Source organism: Haliaeetus leucocephalus, unplaced genomic scaffold (genome assembly GCF_000737465.1).
Source record: "Haliaeetus leucocephalus isolate CR32 unplaced genomic scaffold, Haliaeetus_leucocephalus-4.0 Scaffold473, whole genome shotgun sequence".
Lineage (NCBI taxonomy): Eukaryota > Metazoa > Chordata > Aves > Accipitriformes > Accipitridae > Haliaeetus > Haliaeetus leucocephalus.
In genome coordinates this window covers 1,819,597-1,838,809 of record NW_010972909.1, presented here as the reverse complement: position 1 = coordinate 1,838,809, position 19,213 = coordinate 1,819,597, and the positions used below count along the sequence as shown (strand labels likewise).

At 40.7% G+C, this 19,213-nt stretch overlaps 1 protein-coding gene across 1 annotated transcript; it reads left to right on the top strand.

The window, feature by feature from the left end:
• Positions 1–18,723, top strand: CDPF1 (cysteine-rich, DPF motif domain containing 1). The gene is made up of 4 exons (XM_010575292.1): positions 1–27; positions 10,246–10,369; positions 12,552–12,663; positions 18,574–18,723. Exons 2-4 carry the CDS (start codon positions 10,257–10,259, stop codon positions 18,721–18,723), a joined length of 375 nt encoding a protein of 124 aa, XP_010573594.1. The 5' UTR covers positions 1–27; positions 10,246–10,256.
• The last annotated feature ends 490 nt before the right edge of the window (positions 18,724–19,213 follow it).

Genomic DNA, 19,213 nt, shown 5'->3' with positions numbered 1-19,213 from the left:
CTTCCCCTTCAAACCGCAGAAGCAAAGGTGAGAAGAGTCCGGGTCACGACAGAGCGTGAGGGGGGCCTGCTGACCACAGGGGCTGCTTAACGGGAGACACTCGTCATTCTGGATCTAGAGCCAAAGCTTGGTTCTGATTTTTTTTTTTCCTGCGCAAGGGTTTTAATGGAAAGTATGTTCTTTGTTTAATTGAATGTAGTGGCTTTTTCTGAGGAACTTTGTGAGTTGAGGTTGGAGCTACAGGATGCAGCCTCGAAGGGGACTGGGGAGAGGATTCCAGGGAAACTCAGTGCTGTTTGAGGGGACTGCTTTTGGACGTACACAAAGAAGGAGCTTTGAGGAGTCTAGGGAACTTAAGGGAAACCCTTGTTTCCTGTCATGTAGGTATTTCCAGTATGAGGTTGCACTTGAACAAGGTGGTGTTGGGATCACAGCTTTGGACTCAGAGGACCGTAGAGCCATGGAAACAATCAAGAACTCAACTCCTCTTGAAAAACAAGGGGGAGGTGGGAAGTTTGCAAGATGTATGAGAGATAGGATACCACAGTTTCTCTCTGAATCTGCTCGGAGAACCCAAATAAATATCTCTATCTCAGTGATGCTAGAAATGGCCTCTCTGCTTAAGGAGAGAGGTTGGTCGTGTGGCTTTTCTTCACACTTAATCCAGGCTTGCTCACTGACCTATTAGTTGTCCCTAAGGCACTTGGGTGGTAGGAGCCTCTATAAACACTGCAAAATGCCATCAAAATAAAGCCAGTTGTGCCTTGTGCGTGATAGACTAAATAATCTCTTGAGCTGTCTTCCATGTCTAGGCATCTGTGAGTCAAAGAATTGGATTTATGTACTAGTAGTTAGTTATACCAGTACTCATGTGTTTGTGCATTGGTTATGGTTTTTTCCAGTTAGGGTTGTTCCCCTGCTGTAATGTTATCAATATACCACCTTGAAGGGACCACTAGAAGTATGTCACTGCAAAGATACCATATGCTGATTAATTTCCCTTAATTGGTATAGTTTACAAGTTGTATTGGTATGAACCCCTTTTTGTCAGCATAACTAATTATAACATGAAAATGGTACACTAATTGTATCCTTACAATTGAAATGTTATGTTTTATATAAACAAAATTTAAGAACTCATGCTTCTGGATCCCCTGCCAAAAAATGTTTTCCTCATGCCTTAATTTCCCACGTAAAGGGAGAAGCTTGCCAGGCAAAGGAGCAGTTATAATGAGAACATTACTTTACACCTTGTCTCACTTTTTGTCTTGCCTCAAATAGAGTCAAGATGTACATCTGTCATCTCTACAAATATGACAAGGTGATATCAAGAACAGGGGAGGATCCCTTGAAAGGTTTATTCTGCACAGATGCAGCATTCTGGGATTCCCTGGAGGTCTACTGACCAAAGAAGGTTTTTATTTGATGATAACGGTAGGAAAAGATTTGGATCCCGCTGTTAACCTGACTTGGCATGGAGATTTACTCCCCAGGCTTGTTGAGATTATAAACTTTCTAGCCTGTACATTACCTTTGCACTGGCCTGTTCGCTAAAGCAGTGCTTTTACTAGCACAAAAATCAATAAACCAAAAAAGTTGTAAAGAGCCCCAAAACTCCCAATAGATAAGCACAAACCTGAGAGTTGGAGTAAGAAATAAATTCATTATCTGTGTGACTGCAACAGTTTGGGGTTCCTTGTTTTTTTTTTTTCTCTAGGCCAGGATAAAGCAAGAGAGGGTCAGTGAGTGTTTTGTTATGTTCCTTTTCTCAATGCCTGGTGAAAGCATTTTTCACCTGCTCTTTCTGTTTTCTTTTTTACTGGCCAGCAAACACATGAGCAATGCTGCCTCCTATGAAGTCTCTTTCTGCTTACATGCATTTAAATCTGTAACAAACATCACAGCATTCTTAAGCCTTATCTATCTCTCTATAGCTATAGACAGTACTTTTAAAAAGTCTTAACATAAACATACAGCATATAAAATTTGTATCAAGACCCCATCAACTCTGCTGCTTAATTAGCTCCACTCTGCAGTCCACAATTTCCTCTTGGACGTCAGTGAAATCTTAGTCAGACCCATCTATGCTTGCTGAACAGACAGAGATCTGAAGCCAAATGAAAGTTACTTAAATATCTGTGATGCATTGAGGATGCTGCTAATTCTCACTGGATTTTGAGCTTCTTGCGCAAAAAGGCAGAACTGCAAAGATTTTGCATGTCTGCCCTCCTAGCATATGACCCAGTAGGAGCAGTCCATGCTAGTTATAGTGAATTCTAGGATCCACACATCTCCAGTCATGATTAAATTTGTCACATGTGAAAAACCCACCTTCCTCCTGCTTTACCCATGATAAATAGAGCAGTAAATTTGTCCAGAAGAACTTCTGGAAGGAAACAGTATAAGCACACACACTCTGGAGAACAGGCTGTGCAGAGCATGAACAAAAGAAATGGCCTGTCTGTCTATGGTAAAACATGTCTCCAGCTGTCTAAGAACAAGTATCATTTCTCTGTGTCCTACAGAAAATTATGGAAGTGGTTCTTGTATATAGGCCTTGATACCTATTTGATGAGAGTATAAGGCATTGAAAGAAGTAAGTGCAGCCTTAGTACCTGCATATTTTTTAGGCAAAGTAATCCAAGTACTGGTTGGGAAGCAAAGTCTTTCTGAGAGGAGCAAACAGACTAACCTGAAAATGTGCTAAAAATTCACAGTGTTTGTGCCTGGCTGAATTCACATTATTTCATATTGCTACATGGCTAGAAAACAGGAATTTACCATATGGGTAAGTCAAGAAGTCTTGAAGCTGCTAGCACCTGACTGAAGGACTAATTTGCACTGTAAACTGTAATCAAAAGGGCAAAACCAAAATGACCTCTGTGTGAAAGTGTGAAACAAGGCACCTATTTGTAAATTCTTGTGAGGGAACTCCCAGCAAGTGCCCTGGAAAAGAAAACTTTCTAAGGGTTGAGTGACAGTGGACTTCTTTGCTTTATCAGCTATGCTGGAAATAACCTCTTTTTGGTGTTTGCTTGTGCTCACTGTTCACAATAGCTGGGATAACTTGAGGAACACGTCTTTCAGAGGAAATGGGCATGCCTGTAAGAAGGTGTGTGGGGCTATGTGCATGAGAAAGTTATATCTATAGTTGGTACAGGTCTTTATTTATTTCAGGCTTTCTTGAAGCTGATGCTCTTTACCCCATACCCTCCACCCCTCCAGTAGTTTTGTGTTTTCTTTTCTTTTTTTGAAGGTTTTGCTTTACTTATTATGCAGTCTTCAACTTGAGCTCAGTCCTAACAAACTGAGAGCCTCAGTCATGCTTTACTGGAAAGAATTCTCTCCCCCAAGTATATTAATACTGAACATCTTGCTGGTCACAGGGGAAAGTAGGCACTGGCTGTCACAGCAAGGACATCGTAACATGCAACCCCACATAGTGGGGGCTGAGTATTTCCTTACAGTACCAACTTTGCTTTCTGTAAGGAGATAAATCACTGGAGCTGTATTTATTTCTTTAAGGATTATGTCAAGTTGCAGTGTCTTACTTCCCGAAACACTGTTAGCCTCTCCTCGTATATTTCCACAAAATCTTGGTGTTCCTATTTTTAGACTCTGTTGGAAAGTGTTGCGCTAAGTTTAGATTGTGCTTAACCAAGCTGATACTTTCAATGGTAGATGTGTGGCTCCCCATAACTTTTCTTAAAGGACAACTTAAAAGGAATCATCATCACTTATATCTTAATAGAGCCTTACTGACTTATTCTTCCCTCCTATGTATATTAGTCTAACAAAGCTATTAATAGGGAGCTACAAATTGGAAGGAAGACAAGATCAGTTCAGAGCAGGGGGTAACCTATGGCCATAGCATGTTTATTTATTGCAGCTATACCAGAACAGAGATTTAGTGAAATCAGACTTCAGGTGTGGTTTTCCCCATTTTGGCAAGGAATAACTGTAATCCAGAACTGATGTTCACTTCAGCAAACACTTCAGCATTACCTCCTCTTCAGTAAGTCCCTGTAACTGTGCTGTGAGAAGAGCAACAAGCTTGCATTGCCTTCCTTTAATTTCTAGGCCATTTTACGTATAGAATGTTAGAATGGCATCGTGGATGATGATGTGATAAGCTTTGTACTCTGCTTAGGAAGGCCTGTTGGAAGAGAAGGAGAAGAAAGAGCAATGAGGGGGATCGAGCAGAAAACCAGATATGAACATAGATACATTTTGGGGGGAAGGAAAGGAAGAACTAATGGCACTGTAGTTCTCCTTCCTGTCAGGTTATTTGTTCTGTTACACAGCAAAGACATCCACCATTGGCTGTGCTTCTGCAACCAGACATGGAGATGGCCTCTACTATGCATGCTTGGGCAGCTTGCTTTTACTTTCTTCTGTCATTCAGTCTTACTGTGTGATCCACTTAGCTGGGCTTTTACAACTGAGTCACTCTAAACAGCTGAGGTGCTGAAACAAGAATTCCCTGCAGCTAGTAAGTGATACTGCCAGTCACCGAGGCTGTACAGGTCCGATGTGACCACTAGAGGACAGTGGTATACACCGGTTAATGCCTTCTTGCAGCATTCCTGTGTGAAGCTGTTAAATTTTCAACTAATTTGAGATTCTTCGTTATGAAATGCTGTCATATCCAGAGCTGGCTGCCTGCCATATTCAAGTAAGGATTACTTGGGTTAGATTTTATTTTTAAGTGTTGGTTTCTCAGCTTTGTTAAATTATGCATCTTATCAATAGATCCCTTTTTGAGGTTAATCTTGTGTTCATAAAGCCTTTTACCTAAGGAAGGATTTTGATTTGCTTGTCTGTATTACTCTTCTCTTTCTTTTGACACACCCTGTTCAAACATTCCCTACAACTGTTCAGAAAACACGCTCGCTCACATCTATGACCACCTAGGCTGTTTATCCTACTGCGACAGGGAATCCACATAAGCTGTCGTTAAAAAGCAGGGCTTGGGGCCTGCTATATGACCCTTAGCTAGAGGGAAGCCTGTGTGCTGCAGTGATCTCAGTTTCTTCAGAGCAGAGAGAGCATAGCAATACCAGCACAATCCCCCCCAGCCTGAAGGGAGGAGTTGCTGCAACAAGTCAGGGTTTAATTCAATCAAGTGATCTTTGGGAGAGGTAATGCAGGCAAAAGTTCCAAATGACCACGCTTGGTGAAATTGCATTCCTGGGCTAATTTGTTATGCTGAACCCAAAGTAACCCACCTCAAAGGAAGAGCAGGGAGGCAGCCAACAGGTGACCTAAACATGACTTCAGGGCAATAACATGAAGGAACTGGAGGGAGAGAGTTGTTCAGCTGGGGATTAACTAGCAAGTAAGAAGGTCCTCCTGTTTCATTTATTACCTGAGCAATTAGGCAACAGATAATTTTTCTGAAGGAGCTGAGTATATTCCTGGCGCTGTAATGTATTTAAATTTATATCACACTAAACAGTGCAAAATAACTTGGCATTTACCAGGCTATGAACTCAGTGGCTCCCACCCTTCTATTAGAGAGCGCTCCTTCCCGTAGAGAATCAAGCTGTGAATATTTTAATAGGTCATCGTCATCAACAGTGGATACTGCAGGAAAATCTTGGCAGGTAAAAGAAACAAGGGTTTAATTGGAGAGGATTAAAGGCGTGTCAATGTTGGTTTTATCTGACACCCTTTCAAATCAAAGTCTATGTCTGTTCTAGGCAGTTTGTTTCTTACATAGTTTCTCTAGTTTATCAGTGACTCAGAAATACATGAGTCTCCTGCAGAGTATTAAGAGGGGCTTAACCTATGCATTGTAAAGACTTGTGCTAATGAGGTTTGAAGCAAAGAAAATCAGATTACTTATCTGTGCCACTACTTTGCCACTGACCCTGACAATTTAATGGTGATTTATTATTTCTGGCATGCCTTCCAGGGCTGTTAGCAGAATGCTCTGAGCAGAACTGCCCTGAAGTTTTTAGGAGTCCCCAGAGAACTGCACTGAGAGCCATTTCCCCACATCCATATCATGTATCAGTCACAGGCAGCATGGAGAAACACTCTTATAGCACTATCTAACCCGCACCTTTCTTTTACTGCAATTATTTCCTTAGTATGGCATTCAAATCTGTGTGCTGTACCTTTTGCTGTGACACGTGGGCCAACCTCACACACGTCCTGCAGCATTCTGGGCTTGACTTGGCAGGTTTCTGCTGAGTGTGCTAGTTCAGTGTTTGCTTCGTAATCAAGCATGTGTGGGTAGCCGTGTTCTTTTCAGAAGGGCTATGCATGTGCTTAAAGTAAGTATGTGTTTTAAGTACCTTGTGGCTTCCAGCCAAAATGGCAAACGCTTGGGCAGAATTCAGTTCTAAACAAGCTGTTCTAAAAGACTTCTTCAGTACATACCAGCCAGCCAGATATTTGACCTGTTACTGGGACATGGTGCTGCTTCAAAGCTTTTCAAGGAAAAGAGAAAAAGCCAGTGGTAGCACTGGGGATGATTTGAGTCACTTGAGGTCACAAATTTGCCTGTCATTATTATGAAGGGATTAGTGCCCTAGACTTTTATATCCTCAAGAGATTCTTCATCCTGTTGTTGGTATGCTAGAAAGAAATGAGTTCTCACTCATGCTTCATATGTCTGCTTGGAGGGGAGGCAGACACCTTGTCATAGTTGTCATATCAGGCATCTTGCTAAGATGGTATACAGGGCCAAACCAATGAGCTTACTTTGTGATAAAACCACAGTCGAGACAGACATTGGTTTATCCCAGAATTGCTTCTGTGCATTTGCTATCTGACATAAAGATACAGTTCTTTTAATTGCATACGAGCTTTCTGGAAGTACAAGAAGCTTTGTGAGAGAGTGCATCTTAGGACTTGTCTGCTTGGTGGTTTAGACTAAAGGTGTGAAGCACATGCATAAACTAAAAGCTTATAACATTTACCATTAACTTTCTTTCTTCAGAAGGAAAATGGCTTTACTTTGTTATATAGCAAACTTTAGTTCTCAGTGGGAGCATTCACTCTGAAATCTGTACGTTCATTAACTTCACACCTTGAGTTAGTGACCTTAACTTTCCCAAGTGCTGTTATGTAGACAAGCTCTCAGGACAAATGATGTTCCCAGTGAAATAAAACTTGGTACAGCTGATATCAGTGACTTGTAAGCTGGGAGTAAAATGGAAGGCATCATAAATTCATCTGTGCGTTGCAGGCAGTATCATATGCTTTTCAACTGGCATAGCCAAAAATCTGTTTGTACATAGATATCATTCCTTCCCAGTGGTAGTCACTGAACAGATTCTGCTCTACATGCCGATGGTCTATAAGACAGCAGGTGTTTCTATATCTAACGTACTTCAGCTCTGAACCCAGGGCTGTTATTTTGACTTGGAATCAGGACACATTCATTCCAAAGTGTATGATCCTCACTTCCATAAATACTCTTTTTTGTTGTTGTTGTTCTTAGTGTTTTGCATTATTTTAAAGAAAAGATCACCATGATGGTCTTCTCTATTTGATTCAAGTGACTTTCCGTACTCTACCTCTGTGGGGTTAATTATTTCCCCTTTTTAAAAAGGATTGATAACAAAAAATTGCATATAAGGTTCTGGACTGAATCTCATTCAGACAAGTGGTGTCTTGGTATTGCTACTACCTACAGAAAAGATAAATTTAGGTATGTTTGGGGGACTTATCTGGTAATCCTAAAATGCAGGGTTCAAAAAGCAGACTTCTTAGTTGAGTTTGTATATAGTTTGAAGAATCCCAGTTGTAATAAACAGGGAGAAATAGGTAGCTTGTATATGCCTTATATCTAACTGAAAAATCTGAAAGCACTTTAGTTAATTAAATTCTCTCAAGCATCCCTGTGAGGTAGGGAAAATACATGATATCTAAGGGTTACATCACTTTTGAAAAAATGTAGTTGCCTAAGGTATTCACGAGTTGGATTTATTTATTAAACCAGTATCCAGCCCCATTTGTGTTACATCTGAAGAACTCCCTGTACTACTGAAATGCCAGGAATGGCAGTGGAAAGGCTGATGGTGAAGGAATGATGGGGTAAGGGAGGTTATTCCCAAAATTAAGTTTCAGGATTTAACAGGTTAGGGCTTTCTGAACTGGGTGTCTGTTACGAAGCCTCTGTAACCTCTGAGGATCTTGGGGCTCCCTGTTCTTCTGGAACATTAGATGACAAGTCATCACAACTCTGCTTCACCTTGCCCCTAATTCACCTTAGCAGCATATGTCTCTAAGGATTCAGTTTCACCACATAGGGTGAGCAGAAATAGCAGCTTACTGTCATTGAAAGAGGGAAATACAGGTCCCTTATCTCAGCCCGCCCTTTCTCCTGGCTGTGCAGTTTTGCTTCTTACCTTGTACTACTGTTAGCAGTTGTTGGATTCCTCTGCAAGACAATTTAGTTCCCTAAAACAAGAGGAAAAAAAGACATTGGAAGGAAAAATAAAAAAGGGTAGTTATTTTATTTGTTACTACATTAGTAACTAGTGTGATGCAGTAAGAGTGAAACCGCAGACCAAGGTGTTTGATGTTGGATACCAGCTGCCTACTCTCTGTTTCGGGATGTTTCAGCTTACCTCTGGTCCTAACATGTAGACTGCATGGCTATTAGTTGGGCATTCAGGTTGGAGTGTATTAGGTGTGCTTCTGGAGCACACCTTTCAGTTTAGTTTCATCTGAAACTGTTGGGTTTGTGTGCTTTAAGACTGCTCCATGATGCAAACCAAGTGCGGTAAGCGGGGCCAGTCAGGCAATTTGTTCCCAAAGAAAACACCTGAGCTGAGCTAAAACATAAATAGAGACATGGCCTTAGTGAACTGAATCAGCTCTGCCAGGGAAGGGTATGGCTGCAAAGCTAGAAGAGTGGGAATGGCCTGCTGTCCTTTGGCAGGCTGTATATCTGCTCAGCTATGAGCACACACAACCTAACAGCTGAGATATTGCCCAAATCCAAGTTCTTAGTGCTCACCTCCCTAACAGCCTGATGCCAGCTCTACTTCACTTAAAAAAGCTGACAGGTTTGCAGCAGAAAACTGCATGTCATGAAAAGTGTGAGGGCTTTTAGCTAAAAGCTTGAGTTTTCTTGCTAACTGCACAAGAAAATGCTGCAAGTGAGCAAAGATATTGAACTTACAAACAAGCCATCACATTTCATTCATGGATGGGTGCAATTTTGAGGCATGTATACGGTTAGTTGTGTTTGATCTGCTTGTGCATACCTACCAAAATCAGTCCTAAAAGCATACTTGCCACACCATGCTTTTTGAAAAACTCAGGGTGTGACTCTCAACTAAAGTGGTATTATGAAGGGTAAGCTCCCAAATGTAAATCAATAGCCAAGATTTTAAACAAGTCATCTTGTAAGCACCAAAGCTGATGAAGCATAGCTTCCTATGTTTTGTATCTCGTGACTGATAGTTACACCTTCGTAATGGGTGTCTGAAGTCTTTCAGACAGATGGACAGTAGCTTTCCTATGTGCAAGATTCTCTGATTTATAGAAATATATGGGTATCTTCCATGAGGATAAAGCAGAGTCTTCCTGTTCAGCCTATTTTCATAAAAGTTATAGGACCTAAACTTTTTTAAAGGTACCTCTTCCTCTGTGGCTCAAATGGACCAACACTCTATCTAGGCACAGGGCAATTATGTCAGCCTCATTTCCATAGGAAGCCAGATAAGAACAGGGAGCCAGAGTTAAGCTTCCAAAACTCTATTCGAAGGTGAACCGGAAGCAAAGAAAAGGATGTAGTAAATCAGTGCAACACATACCTTTCTGGTACCTGCCTCCTGAGCGGGGTCCCAGACCCTTTCATGGCTCTGTTTGTAGTTTGTGGGAGGAGACAGGCATTGCAGAGCTGGATTGGGATTCTGCACAGCAGATAGGGAGTTGTTTCCTGGGAAGCACTTGGGCAGCATAGGCCTCTTTGCCATATCACAGCCATGTGCTTCATTACCTAAATTATTTTACTGATCAAATTCCAAATTAATAGGTGAACTTTATAGATAGGCTACCAGGCTGCAATTTCTAAATGTATCTAAGGAATTTGGAAATGTAACTGGGACATGGGAAACCAACTTGATTTGGGAGAAAAGATTTACTAATCAAGGTCTGCAATAGTCAATTTTCCATTGGATTTTAGTTTGCATAGCCAGATATCCCACATCAGTTTAATCTTCTTGTGGGCATGTTCCCAGTATTGCATTTTGGAGCTGAAAGATTTTGTGTTTCTTGTAGGTAGCTTAAAGATGGATGCTGCCAAAGAAGTTCAGCCCACAGGAGAGTTCACGTGTCAGCTATGTGGCTTAACAGCTCCATACACGTACTATGGGCAGAAGCCACCAAACACACGCTCTATTGTGTAAGTACAGTCTTTCATATTACAGACTTCATTTATGCTGTGAGCATTAGAAGCCTTGTATTGTGGAACGACATGCACTGCATGAACCCAATAACATGCCATATTGCCTCTGAATATGAGGCTTGGTACTTAAAGTGACCTTTTTCCAAAGGGGAGAAATGTTAAAAATTGTCAGCATTGATAGGAAAGACAAAAAATCAACTTTCCCATCCTGCTTCAATACAATGCAAAGATTTCTATTTAACCTATTTCCTAACCCCACTATTTACCTATACCATTATTTTCTTACTAGAATACTGTTGACTGTCAGCCTAGCATTTCTGGGAATAGCCCTTTCCTCACAGCTGTGTCAGCTGGGCAACATGTAAACACCGCATGAATTAAATACGTATGGTAAAAACAGTTTTTAAGAGCTGTTTGACATGACATGGAGTTTTGAACAGCAATGCTTTTTTGCATGAATGAGACAATTCTTTGGCAGATTGTATGCCATTGAAGTAATGTGGAAATTTAGTACATATTTACATTTTGGTAGACCGAAGCCTTTTTCATCTCCGTTAAGTAGGGATGGTTTGACCAGAAGCTATGCAGTTACAACTTTGTCTGCAGACATTAAACTCCCCATAAAAGAAAGCACTTTTAGCTTTAAATCTGTAGCTCTGTTGAGGCCATCCTGGTCAATGAACCCATCAGGCAAACATGGTCAGGAACTTACTGAAACTGGAAGTCAGGCATATACTCAGCATTTCACCCCACTAGGACTGCTTGGTTTCTTATAAAATGGAAACAGCTGTTGACCACCACACCTGCCTGGGCTGTTTTCCTTGGGCAGCTGTATTTTTATCATTCCAAATCCCATGGTGCTACTGGTTTTCCCTCTTCTACTCAGCAGAACAATGGCCCACTTTTGATCAGGTCCATTCCTAAAGAGCCTGAATCAAAGCTGTTTTAGGTTATCCAAGCTCAGTGTTAACATCTTGGCTTTATTTGGATTGCTGACACTCAAAAAGCAAAACAATAATGCTGAAGCACAACACTTCTGTACATGCATATAAGAAATAGTTTCACACACTATCTTTATTGGCTTGCTTTCTGGCCTACTCACATGTCCTAAATGCAATGCTTCAGGAAACATATGCCAGACATGAAGGCTTGTACGGTGGCCAGGTCTCTACTCTGATGATGACTACATTACGACTGTGAATCTTGCAAGGGAAACTTTGCAAAGGTAATCCAGTCTTTGTACACTAGCAGACTTGTTGACAAGGTGATCTGCCATGTTAAGATGTCTGATCTTTCCTAACAGTGGAAGCCTTGAGCCATATAATTTTTTGGTTTGAGTGGAGAGGAAAAGGAAAAAGGAATACACTCACAGACGCACACATGCTTGTGTGTGTGTATGTAGACAAGGAGAAGGCAGTATGAGTTAAGAGAATACCTTTTAAATATATATTGTACTCCATATTACTACAGAATCCAAGTTTAAGTCCAAGAATAAGCCAGCCTTGCAGGGTGCCCTGTGCAGACACCCAACTGACTTCTGTAATACTTTGCCTGGAGCTCCTTAGTCTTTCCCAAGCAGGTTGCCAAATTATTAATAAATGCACTCCCTTAATACCCTGGAGCAAACAGTACAGTCTGTGACATAAAGTAAGCATATTTCAGGTCATGGCAATGCTGTGCCAGTAGCTCCTGCTTTCAAGAGGTGGGAACCTTAGCTTTACAGCAGTGACATAACTAAGAGCAATAAAAACTTTTAATTTTATACTCACATGCACACAGCTTTAGAAAAGAACTTCTAATTAAAAGCTGTGCAACTGAAATGATAACTTGACAAGGTACTGAAGCTGGCCATGCTAAGGAGTGCCTGTCATAAAAATGGAAGATAAAAAAATACTTTAAGGTAGAGCACTCAGAAAAACCTAGTAAGATAACATTGAGAGGACCACCCATTGATGTAATTTTGGAAGATAGAAAGTGCAGTATAGGACTGAAGGCAGCCACAGTGTTGGTTTTGAAGAGGAAGGGAGATGCATAGCTGCTACATTGCTTCATGTACAACACCAGGCCAAGCAAATCAAGTAGAAAGGGGTGATACCTTTTCAGCCTCTACAATTTCCCCACTTCGACTCCCCCCTACTGTGAAATCTACCCTTAAAAGCCTGAAATTATTCTCTTATAGGCTTTTGGAAGAAAGCTATGTCATGAAGGATCCTTTCACCCCTGACAAGGACAAATTCCTCATCCTTGGGTCTCACTGCAGTTTGTGTAGAAGATCAGTGTGCGTTGGTACAGTAAGTAACGAGCAAAACAAGCTTCTTGAATCATTTCTTTTTGTTCCAGGCCTGGTGACATGTTAGAGAAAGACCAAACAGCCTATTTTTAGGGCAAGCTAATTGTATGTTCTTGTGGATTCCCCCAGATAAAGCTCTTCTTGTATTAAATGAAAATGATCAGCAACTTTAAGTGTTCTGTTTACAGATAAGCACAGCCCAGCCTCACAAACACGAGTGCTCTTTTCCACTTCCCTACCACAAGGAAATGCAAGGGAGATCACATACCACTTCAAGACCTTTAAGGTTCAATAGATCATACTATACCAGCAGTAGGTTTTTTTTTTCTGTAAAGAAAATATAAATGTCCATGGATTGTTAGGTTTGCATCCACAGCACAGGGCTGCCATCCTATTTGCAAAAGCTAATGTAAAAAGTGAGCAGGGAGGAGAGTTGTGCAATGCCATGATAGCTCTCTGAAAAAGAATGAATTTGAGTAGCAGCTGGTAGGCAACCTTAAAACTATGAAATCTGAGTGTTGTCTAGAAAGGTGGCATAAAATTACAGTTGTCTTAATTCCTTCTACTCAGTGCAGAACTGGCCCCTTTGTTTGCTGTGAGTTCAAAGCAAAAATGAAGACAAGTTATTACACAATTATCAGTGTCCGGAGGCTGTACTGTGCTGCTTTGAGGCAGTACAATGAATTGAGGAAACTTAGGTTCCCCTCCTTTCCCTCAGCAAGCCAGTTCTGTGGTTGAAAGAGAGTCAGGACTCATGCAGCAGTCAGGACTCGTGCATGACTCAACCCATGGGGAGATATCACCTGATTGATTGTTTACATGGACAACAGCATGTATTTGTTACACCAGACACCATTGCCCTAATATCAGCCAGATCCTGGCCTTCTCTTTCAAAGTGGTTGTTTGCTATCCTAGAGTAACATGCTTAAATCTAGAGTGCAGCTAATAGCATGAGCTATTAGCAAGAGCACACCTTGGTCTTAAGTGTCAGCTTTAGCAGTTTTCAAATTCAAACTTTTCATTCAACCATTCATTCAACCTTTACCCATTCTGTAATCGCAGTGGTTCGGGCCCAGCTCCAGTGACATGATCCTTGGTGAAGATGCAGAATTTTTTTCATGTTTGGTGACCAGCTATAGTTCTGGTGGGACAAAGTAACACCTCTGACCTCCTCAGAGCATGAGGTGTGATAATCTGAGCAACTGAGACAGCTCATATGCCAATGCCAGACAGTTTCTGTGTGGGGACTAGAGGGTCAAATTACACTGACAAAATTTAGAGGGTTGGAGAGACACAGCCAAAAGGAAAGTGGCACACTTGGACAAGTTTAGCTGCTATTCTGACTTGCAGGGAGTCAGGACCAAGGATGGATTTGGTCCAATGTCCTAAGAGGAGTGTGCAATAGCACCTTTCTCCTGATTAGGTTTGTTTCCTATTTCTGAAGTCTCTTCTGTCATTAAATGAATGAAAATCACAAAAAGGTCAGACTAGGGATCGCAACTGAGATTATTTTTTTTTCCTTTCTGGAACTACCTGAGGACTATGTGGGAGTGAGATGAAGTGCCGGTGCTCTCTGGTTACATCTTTGATAGCTGGGCTCAAGTTTCCAGAGCAAAGTAGCTCAAGGCAGTTGTGTGGAGACAAAGCTCATATGTGAGCAAGATCTTCCTAGTGACAATGGCCCTGTCTTGGCTGGTAGTTGACTAACTCCCACGCATAGCCAGAGGAAGAGGCAAGTGCAGCTAGTCAGATAGTTTGGACTTATGAGCTTGATTCCTGCCCTGACATGTCAGGTTTATCCCTCCTTTTTAACAGCAGAGGATTAGCAACTAAGACACATTTTGGGCAAACTTGAGCACATTTAGCTATTTTCATTCCCAAATGAAGTGTCTTGAATTTATGAAGGATTCAACAGATATTTCCAAGTCTGGCAGTTACATCTGTCGGAAATACAGCATTTCAGCCTCTCAGTATCTTTCCACACAGTGTGCATTTCTGAATGAAGGTGGGGCTTTTTCTTTTAAAAGATTTATTAATTGTTTCAGTTTATCTAGGGCATGGCAATGTAAAGAAAGAGGATATTAGCAGTGAGCTAATAGAAGTCTCTTCTAATCTTTTTGACATTCCTGCCTATTGTGGAAATATGTCAATCATTTACTTCTTGTTATCTGAGTCTTCAAGATTCCCCTGATGGTATCACTCAAAGCAAAACCTTGATTGTAAATAATTAGAATAAATTTCTTACCAAACTGGCCAGGCCAGATAGTGAATCACACATATGACTATGGTTTCAAAATGTATTTAGCAATACTGCTTAGGTAACATTGAAAGAGATCTGCAGAAATGATAATTAGTACTTTAAACACCCACACCACAAAGTAGGTAAACACATACTATTCCTTTTTCATGTAGGGAAAATTAAAAATCCAGAGGAGTAAAAACTTATCCAAGGCAGCAGAGAGCTGAAGTTAGGATAATATCTCTGTGGATTGGTTTTGGTCCGGGCTTGTGCTTGACCGAAGTAGATCAACTCAGCCCTGCACTGACTGTTTCCATAATGTTACAACATAAGAATTGAAGCTGAAGAAAATCATGCTTTCTTGGGCCTCTTTAGCAGTGAAGCTGGACCAATTCGCTGTGACGTTTTCAGTGACTTCAGTGCTTTCATTTTTATGTTAATTGAAAATAGTACTAGACTAACCTGTGGCAAAATTAAGACTTTTCTGACCTTTGATTTGGCAAAGGGATTGGATTTAATTTGCTAGCTTTTGTATCTAAGGAGACTTAGATACAGATCAGATTTTAAGCTTTCATGAGACAACCCATGCTGGCTGAAGTGTCGTTCTTTTCAGTTGCTGTGCCAATAAGAGTCAGGACTTAGCAACTGTTTTGTATAATGCTCGTAAACTCACTTCTTCAAATATGCTCTTAAGTCGCACTTAGTTAATTTACTCCAGTCAGCTTGCAGCGTACATCACCCTACTGAACCAACCTTTAGTACAGTGTATCGGTAAGTGCCATTATTTCTGTTCCAACTGGAAATAATTCTAATTATTATCTGTAATATCTTAAAACATATCAAAACCTCACAAAAAGGAAGATAATAAAAATACTTTTTAGGAAGGTCAAGTGCCCTTCTTCCTGTTTCCCTTTCAGAAAAGGCGAAAGGAAATTACATAATCTGACCATATTAGTAATTTAAAACTGTTATTTCTTTTTTATTGCAACACTTACTAAACATAGGAAAAGAAAAGAGGTGGTTTTTGGAGAAGAAAGGATGAAAGGAAGCAAGTTTTATCCCTTACTGCGCACCTCAGTAGAAGGTGACTAAACACTGACCTTGGACGTGATAGTGGGTAGTAAGTGATAAACGTAGTACTACAGCTACTTTCCACTCAACTTCCAGTCATGCACGGCCAATCCTGGATATGCTTAGGCAGAACCTTTCCTTTACATAGTTTCCTTTACAAGTGTGATAAAGATACTATCCCTGTATATATTACTTTCAGACATGATCCGTGTCAAAACAAAAATAAACTCTGGCAGCATACTTTGGCCGCTCAGTTTTGCCTGAATTGGACTATTAAGTTTGAAATTGAAATGGCCCCCTCCTGCCTTGGTCACAGAAGGGGTGAAACATATTAAAGAATTATCCGATTAAACACAGAACCCTATCAGGATAATGGTCAAAGAAGGGCTTGACTATATGTAATAAGTGTAATTTGTAGAGCTTTAAAACAACAACTAGGCTGAATAATCCCATGACAGGGTGGAGGACTAAGGGTACATGGAAACAGTGCCCAGATGTGCAATGGTTCATATCCATGATTTGCCTAAGTCCCACTGGCCAAAATCAGCAAAAGTTGGCAACTCATTTCAGCTAAAATAATGCAAGTTGAGCACCTGTATATATCTGTGAGGAGCTGCGTCTCAACGTCGGAGTTCCCCATCTGCAGAACAGGGGGAAAAGCCTCTCCCCTCCTTTGCCGTTGCCCAGTGGTGCAGTGTCCATCAGTGTGGAGGCGTGAACTTAACCTGGAGGCGGGGGGAGCTGTGTGCCGTTTTGCAATACAAACAAGAGTAGCAGGGCCAACTTAAACTCTAATCTTCCCTTTTTAATTGGCAGCTTAAAGTATTAAGGATACCAAGAGACAAAAAACAATAGGCTCTGGAGGTTGTGCAACTGAAATCCAGTTTCAGGGCTTTTCAGATACCAAGGCCTCACACTAGCTCTGACTATGAAGGTGCCTGGCAGTTAGTGCAGAAAAGGACAATAGGTGAAGAGAAGCTGTTCCTCAGGCTTGAAAGTCGCACAGAAGTAGGCTGATTGTGATTTTGATACAGTCATCTGCTGAATCTACTGCTAAAGTCCAGACAGGGACGTGGGAAACAAAAGCAAGAACAGAAACATGTAAATATCCAAGCCAACCCCCAGAGAAAGGCCAGCCACAAATGACCATGGCAAGAGGAAAACTTTGCTATTTTTAGTTAAAATGCATGGAATCCATTACTCCCCAAAAGATGTCCTGATCCATCTAAACTAATGTCTTTATTCATGCTTAAATCCCCAAGAATAATCCATCAGCAATACCAGCTCCAGCTTACCCATTAAATCCTATTTGGAATTTAGTGATCAGCACGCCAGGATAACCATGGACTTCAGTCTCACTGCAGGGCAAAGGAATAATGCATTAATAAGCTTCTCTTCCAGTTGTCCAAACTCTACTGCAAATAGATTAAAACATTCCATCAGTTTTGCTTCTTCCTATTCAATAACTAGTATCTGGTTAGAGCTAACTGGTTGAAAAATAAATATTGGGTCTGTAACACTTGCTAACCAAACCAACTGTGAACGAAACATGTCAGATCATAGTGTCATTCCATTTTGAGGGCAGGGAAAATACCTTCTTTGTGCACACAGCTTTTGTACTTTGCCATCATGAATTCAGAGAAGAGACGTCAGCTCAAGCTTTAGTACCATGTGTGTTTTTAGGTCTTAATCAGCGAGTACATTTATTCAAGGTAAAGGTGGTTAATGGATGAAGTCTTAGTTGAATTGTCTCAGCTGAATTAAATTCATTTAGCTATTCTGGTTATTGGACACCTCTCTGATACTGATAGAATATTTATACTTTTCAGTATTCTTCTAGGGCAATAGAAGCACACAGATTAATAGAAAGAAGAGTAGGTTTTGGGGGATTTACAGAAGAAAATGCAGCTAAAGTCTGTGACAGCCTACAGCCCCTTGCCTACGTTCTTTGTACTTGTGTTGGCCTTTAGGCCATTTTTGTGGAGATTGGCGAGGAAGAGCGTTCTGAGACTTCAAGTCTCACATACCAGTGTAGGAACTTGGAATATCCTCCCAGGAGGGAGAAATCTTTGTAAGCTTAGACTTAGCTTTAGAGGAAAACTTCACTATTTAGGTAAAACCCATGGAATCCATTACTCCCAGAAAGATGTCCTGATCCATCCGTACTGATGCCTTTATTCATGTTTAACTCTCCAAGAATAATCCATCAGCAACACCATCTCCAGCTTACCCATTAAATCCTGTTTGGATTTTAGTGATCACACCAGAAGAACCATGAATGGTGCTCAAAGGAGAAGCCAGTTGTAAGGAAATGTGCTACTGTGTTCTGTAGCAGTGAGCTGATGAAGGTCACTTCTTTAAAAGGAGCAACATGATTGTTGATTTGGTTAGTGATTGTTACAGACCCAGTTTTTATTTTTCACCCAGTTAGTTCTAACCAGATGTTAGAATTTCTGAACAGGAAGAAGCAAAATTCCTGGAATATTTCAACCTAGAAGAATTTAATTTAGAAGAATTCTAAATATAAATGTGGTTTAATGAGACTAGAACTTAAACAGTTCCATTTTGTGTATCCCGCTAATAATGTTATTTTCTTTACAGGAATGTAGTCTGTTCTACTCCAAAAGGTTCTGCCTCCCCTGTGTGAATGAAAACCTAAAGGCCTTTCCTTTGGAAATACAAGAAGATATGGATAAAAGGAAGGCCCAACAAAAATCCTTCCCCTGTAAAAAAAAGGATTCAAGAACATAAATACTTGAAGGACCAAGAGAGACAGTTCTTTGGCTGGGGTTTCTCCTCTCTCCTTTTGGAGACTATCATGTTGCTCCTTTTAAAGAAGTGACCTTCATCAGCTCACTACTACAGAACACAGTAGCACATTTCCTTACAATTGGCTTGGCTTCAAACATCATCATGCAGTGATTGCAGTGCCAGCAGTATGGCCTTAAGGTGTTGAAGAGCCAGAAAGAAAGGCAGACAAGCCTGTTGTCACCATGTAAAACGCATGTAGTAAAAAACTAAACAGTGTATAGCATAGGAACCATGTCCAAATTTTCACATTTGTTATTTTAATGTTTTGTGTTGTTCTTGACACTCCTACAGTGTTATGAAAATCCAAGACAGATTTATCTGGCTTAATTTAGTATACATCCAAGAAAGTCAGTATACACCAATTGTTAACCTGACAGTGCTGTCCTGATAACATTACAGTAGGCAAGGAATTCAAAGCTTTATTTTAAAG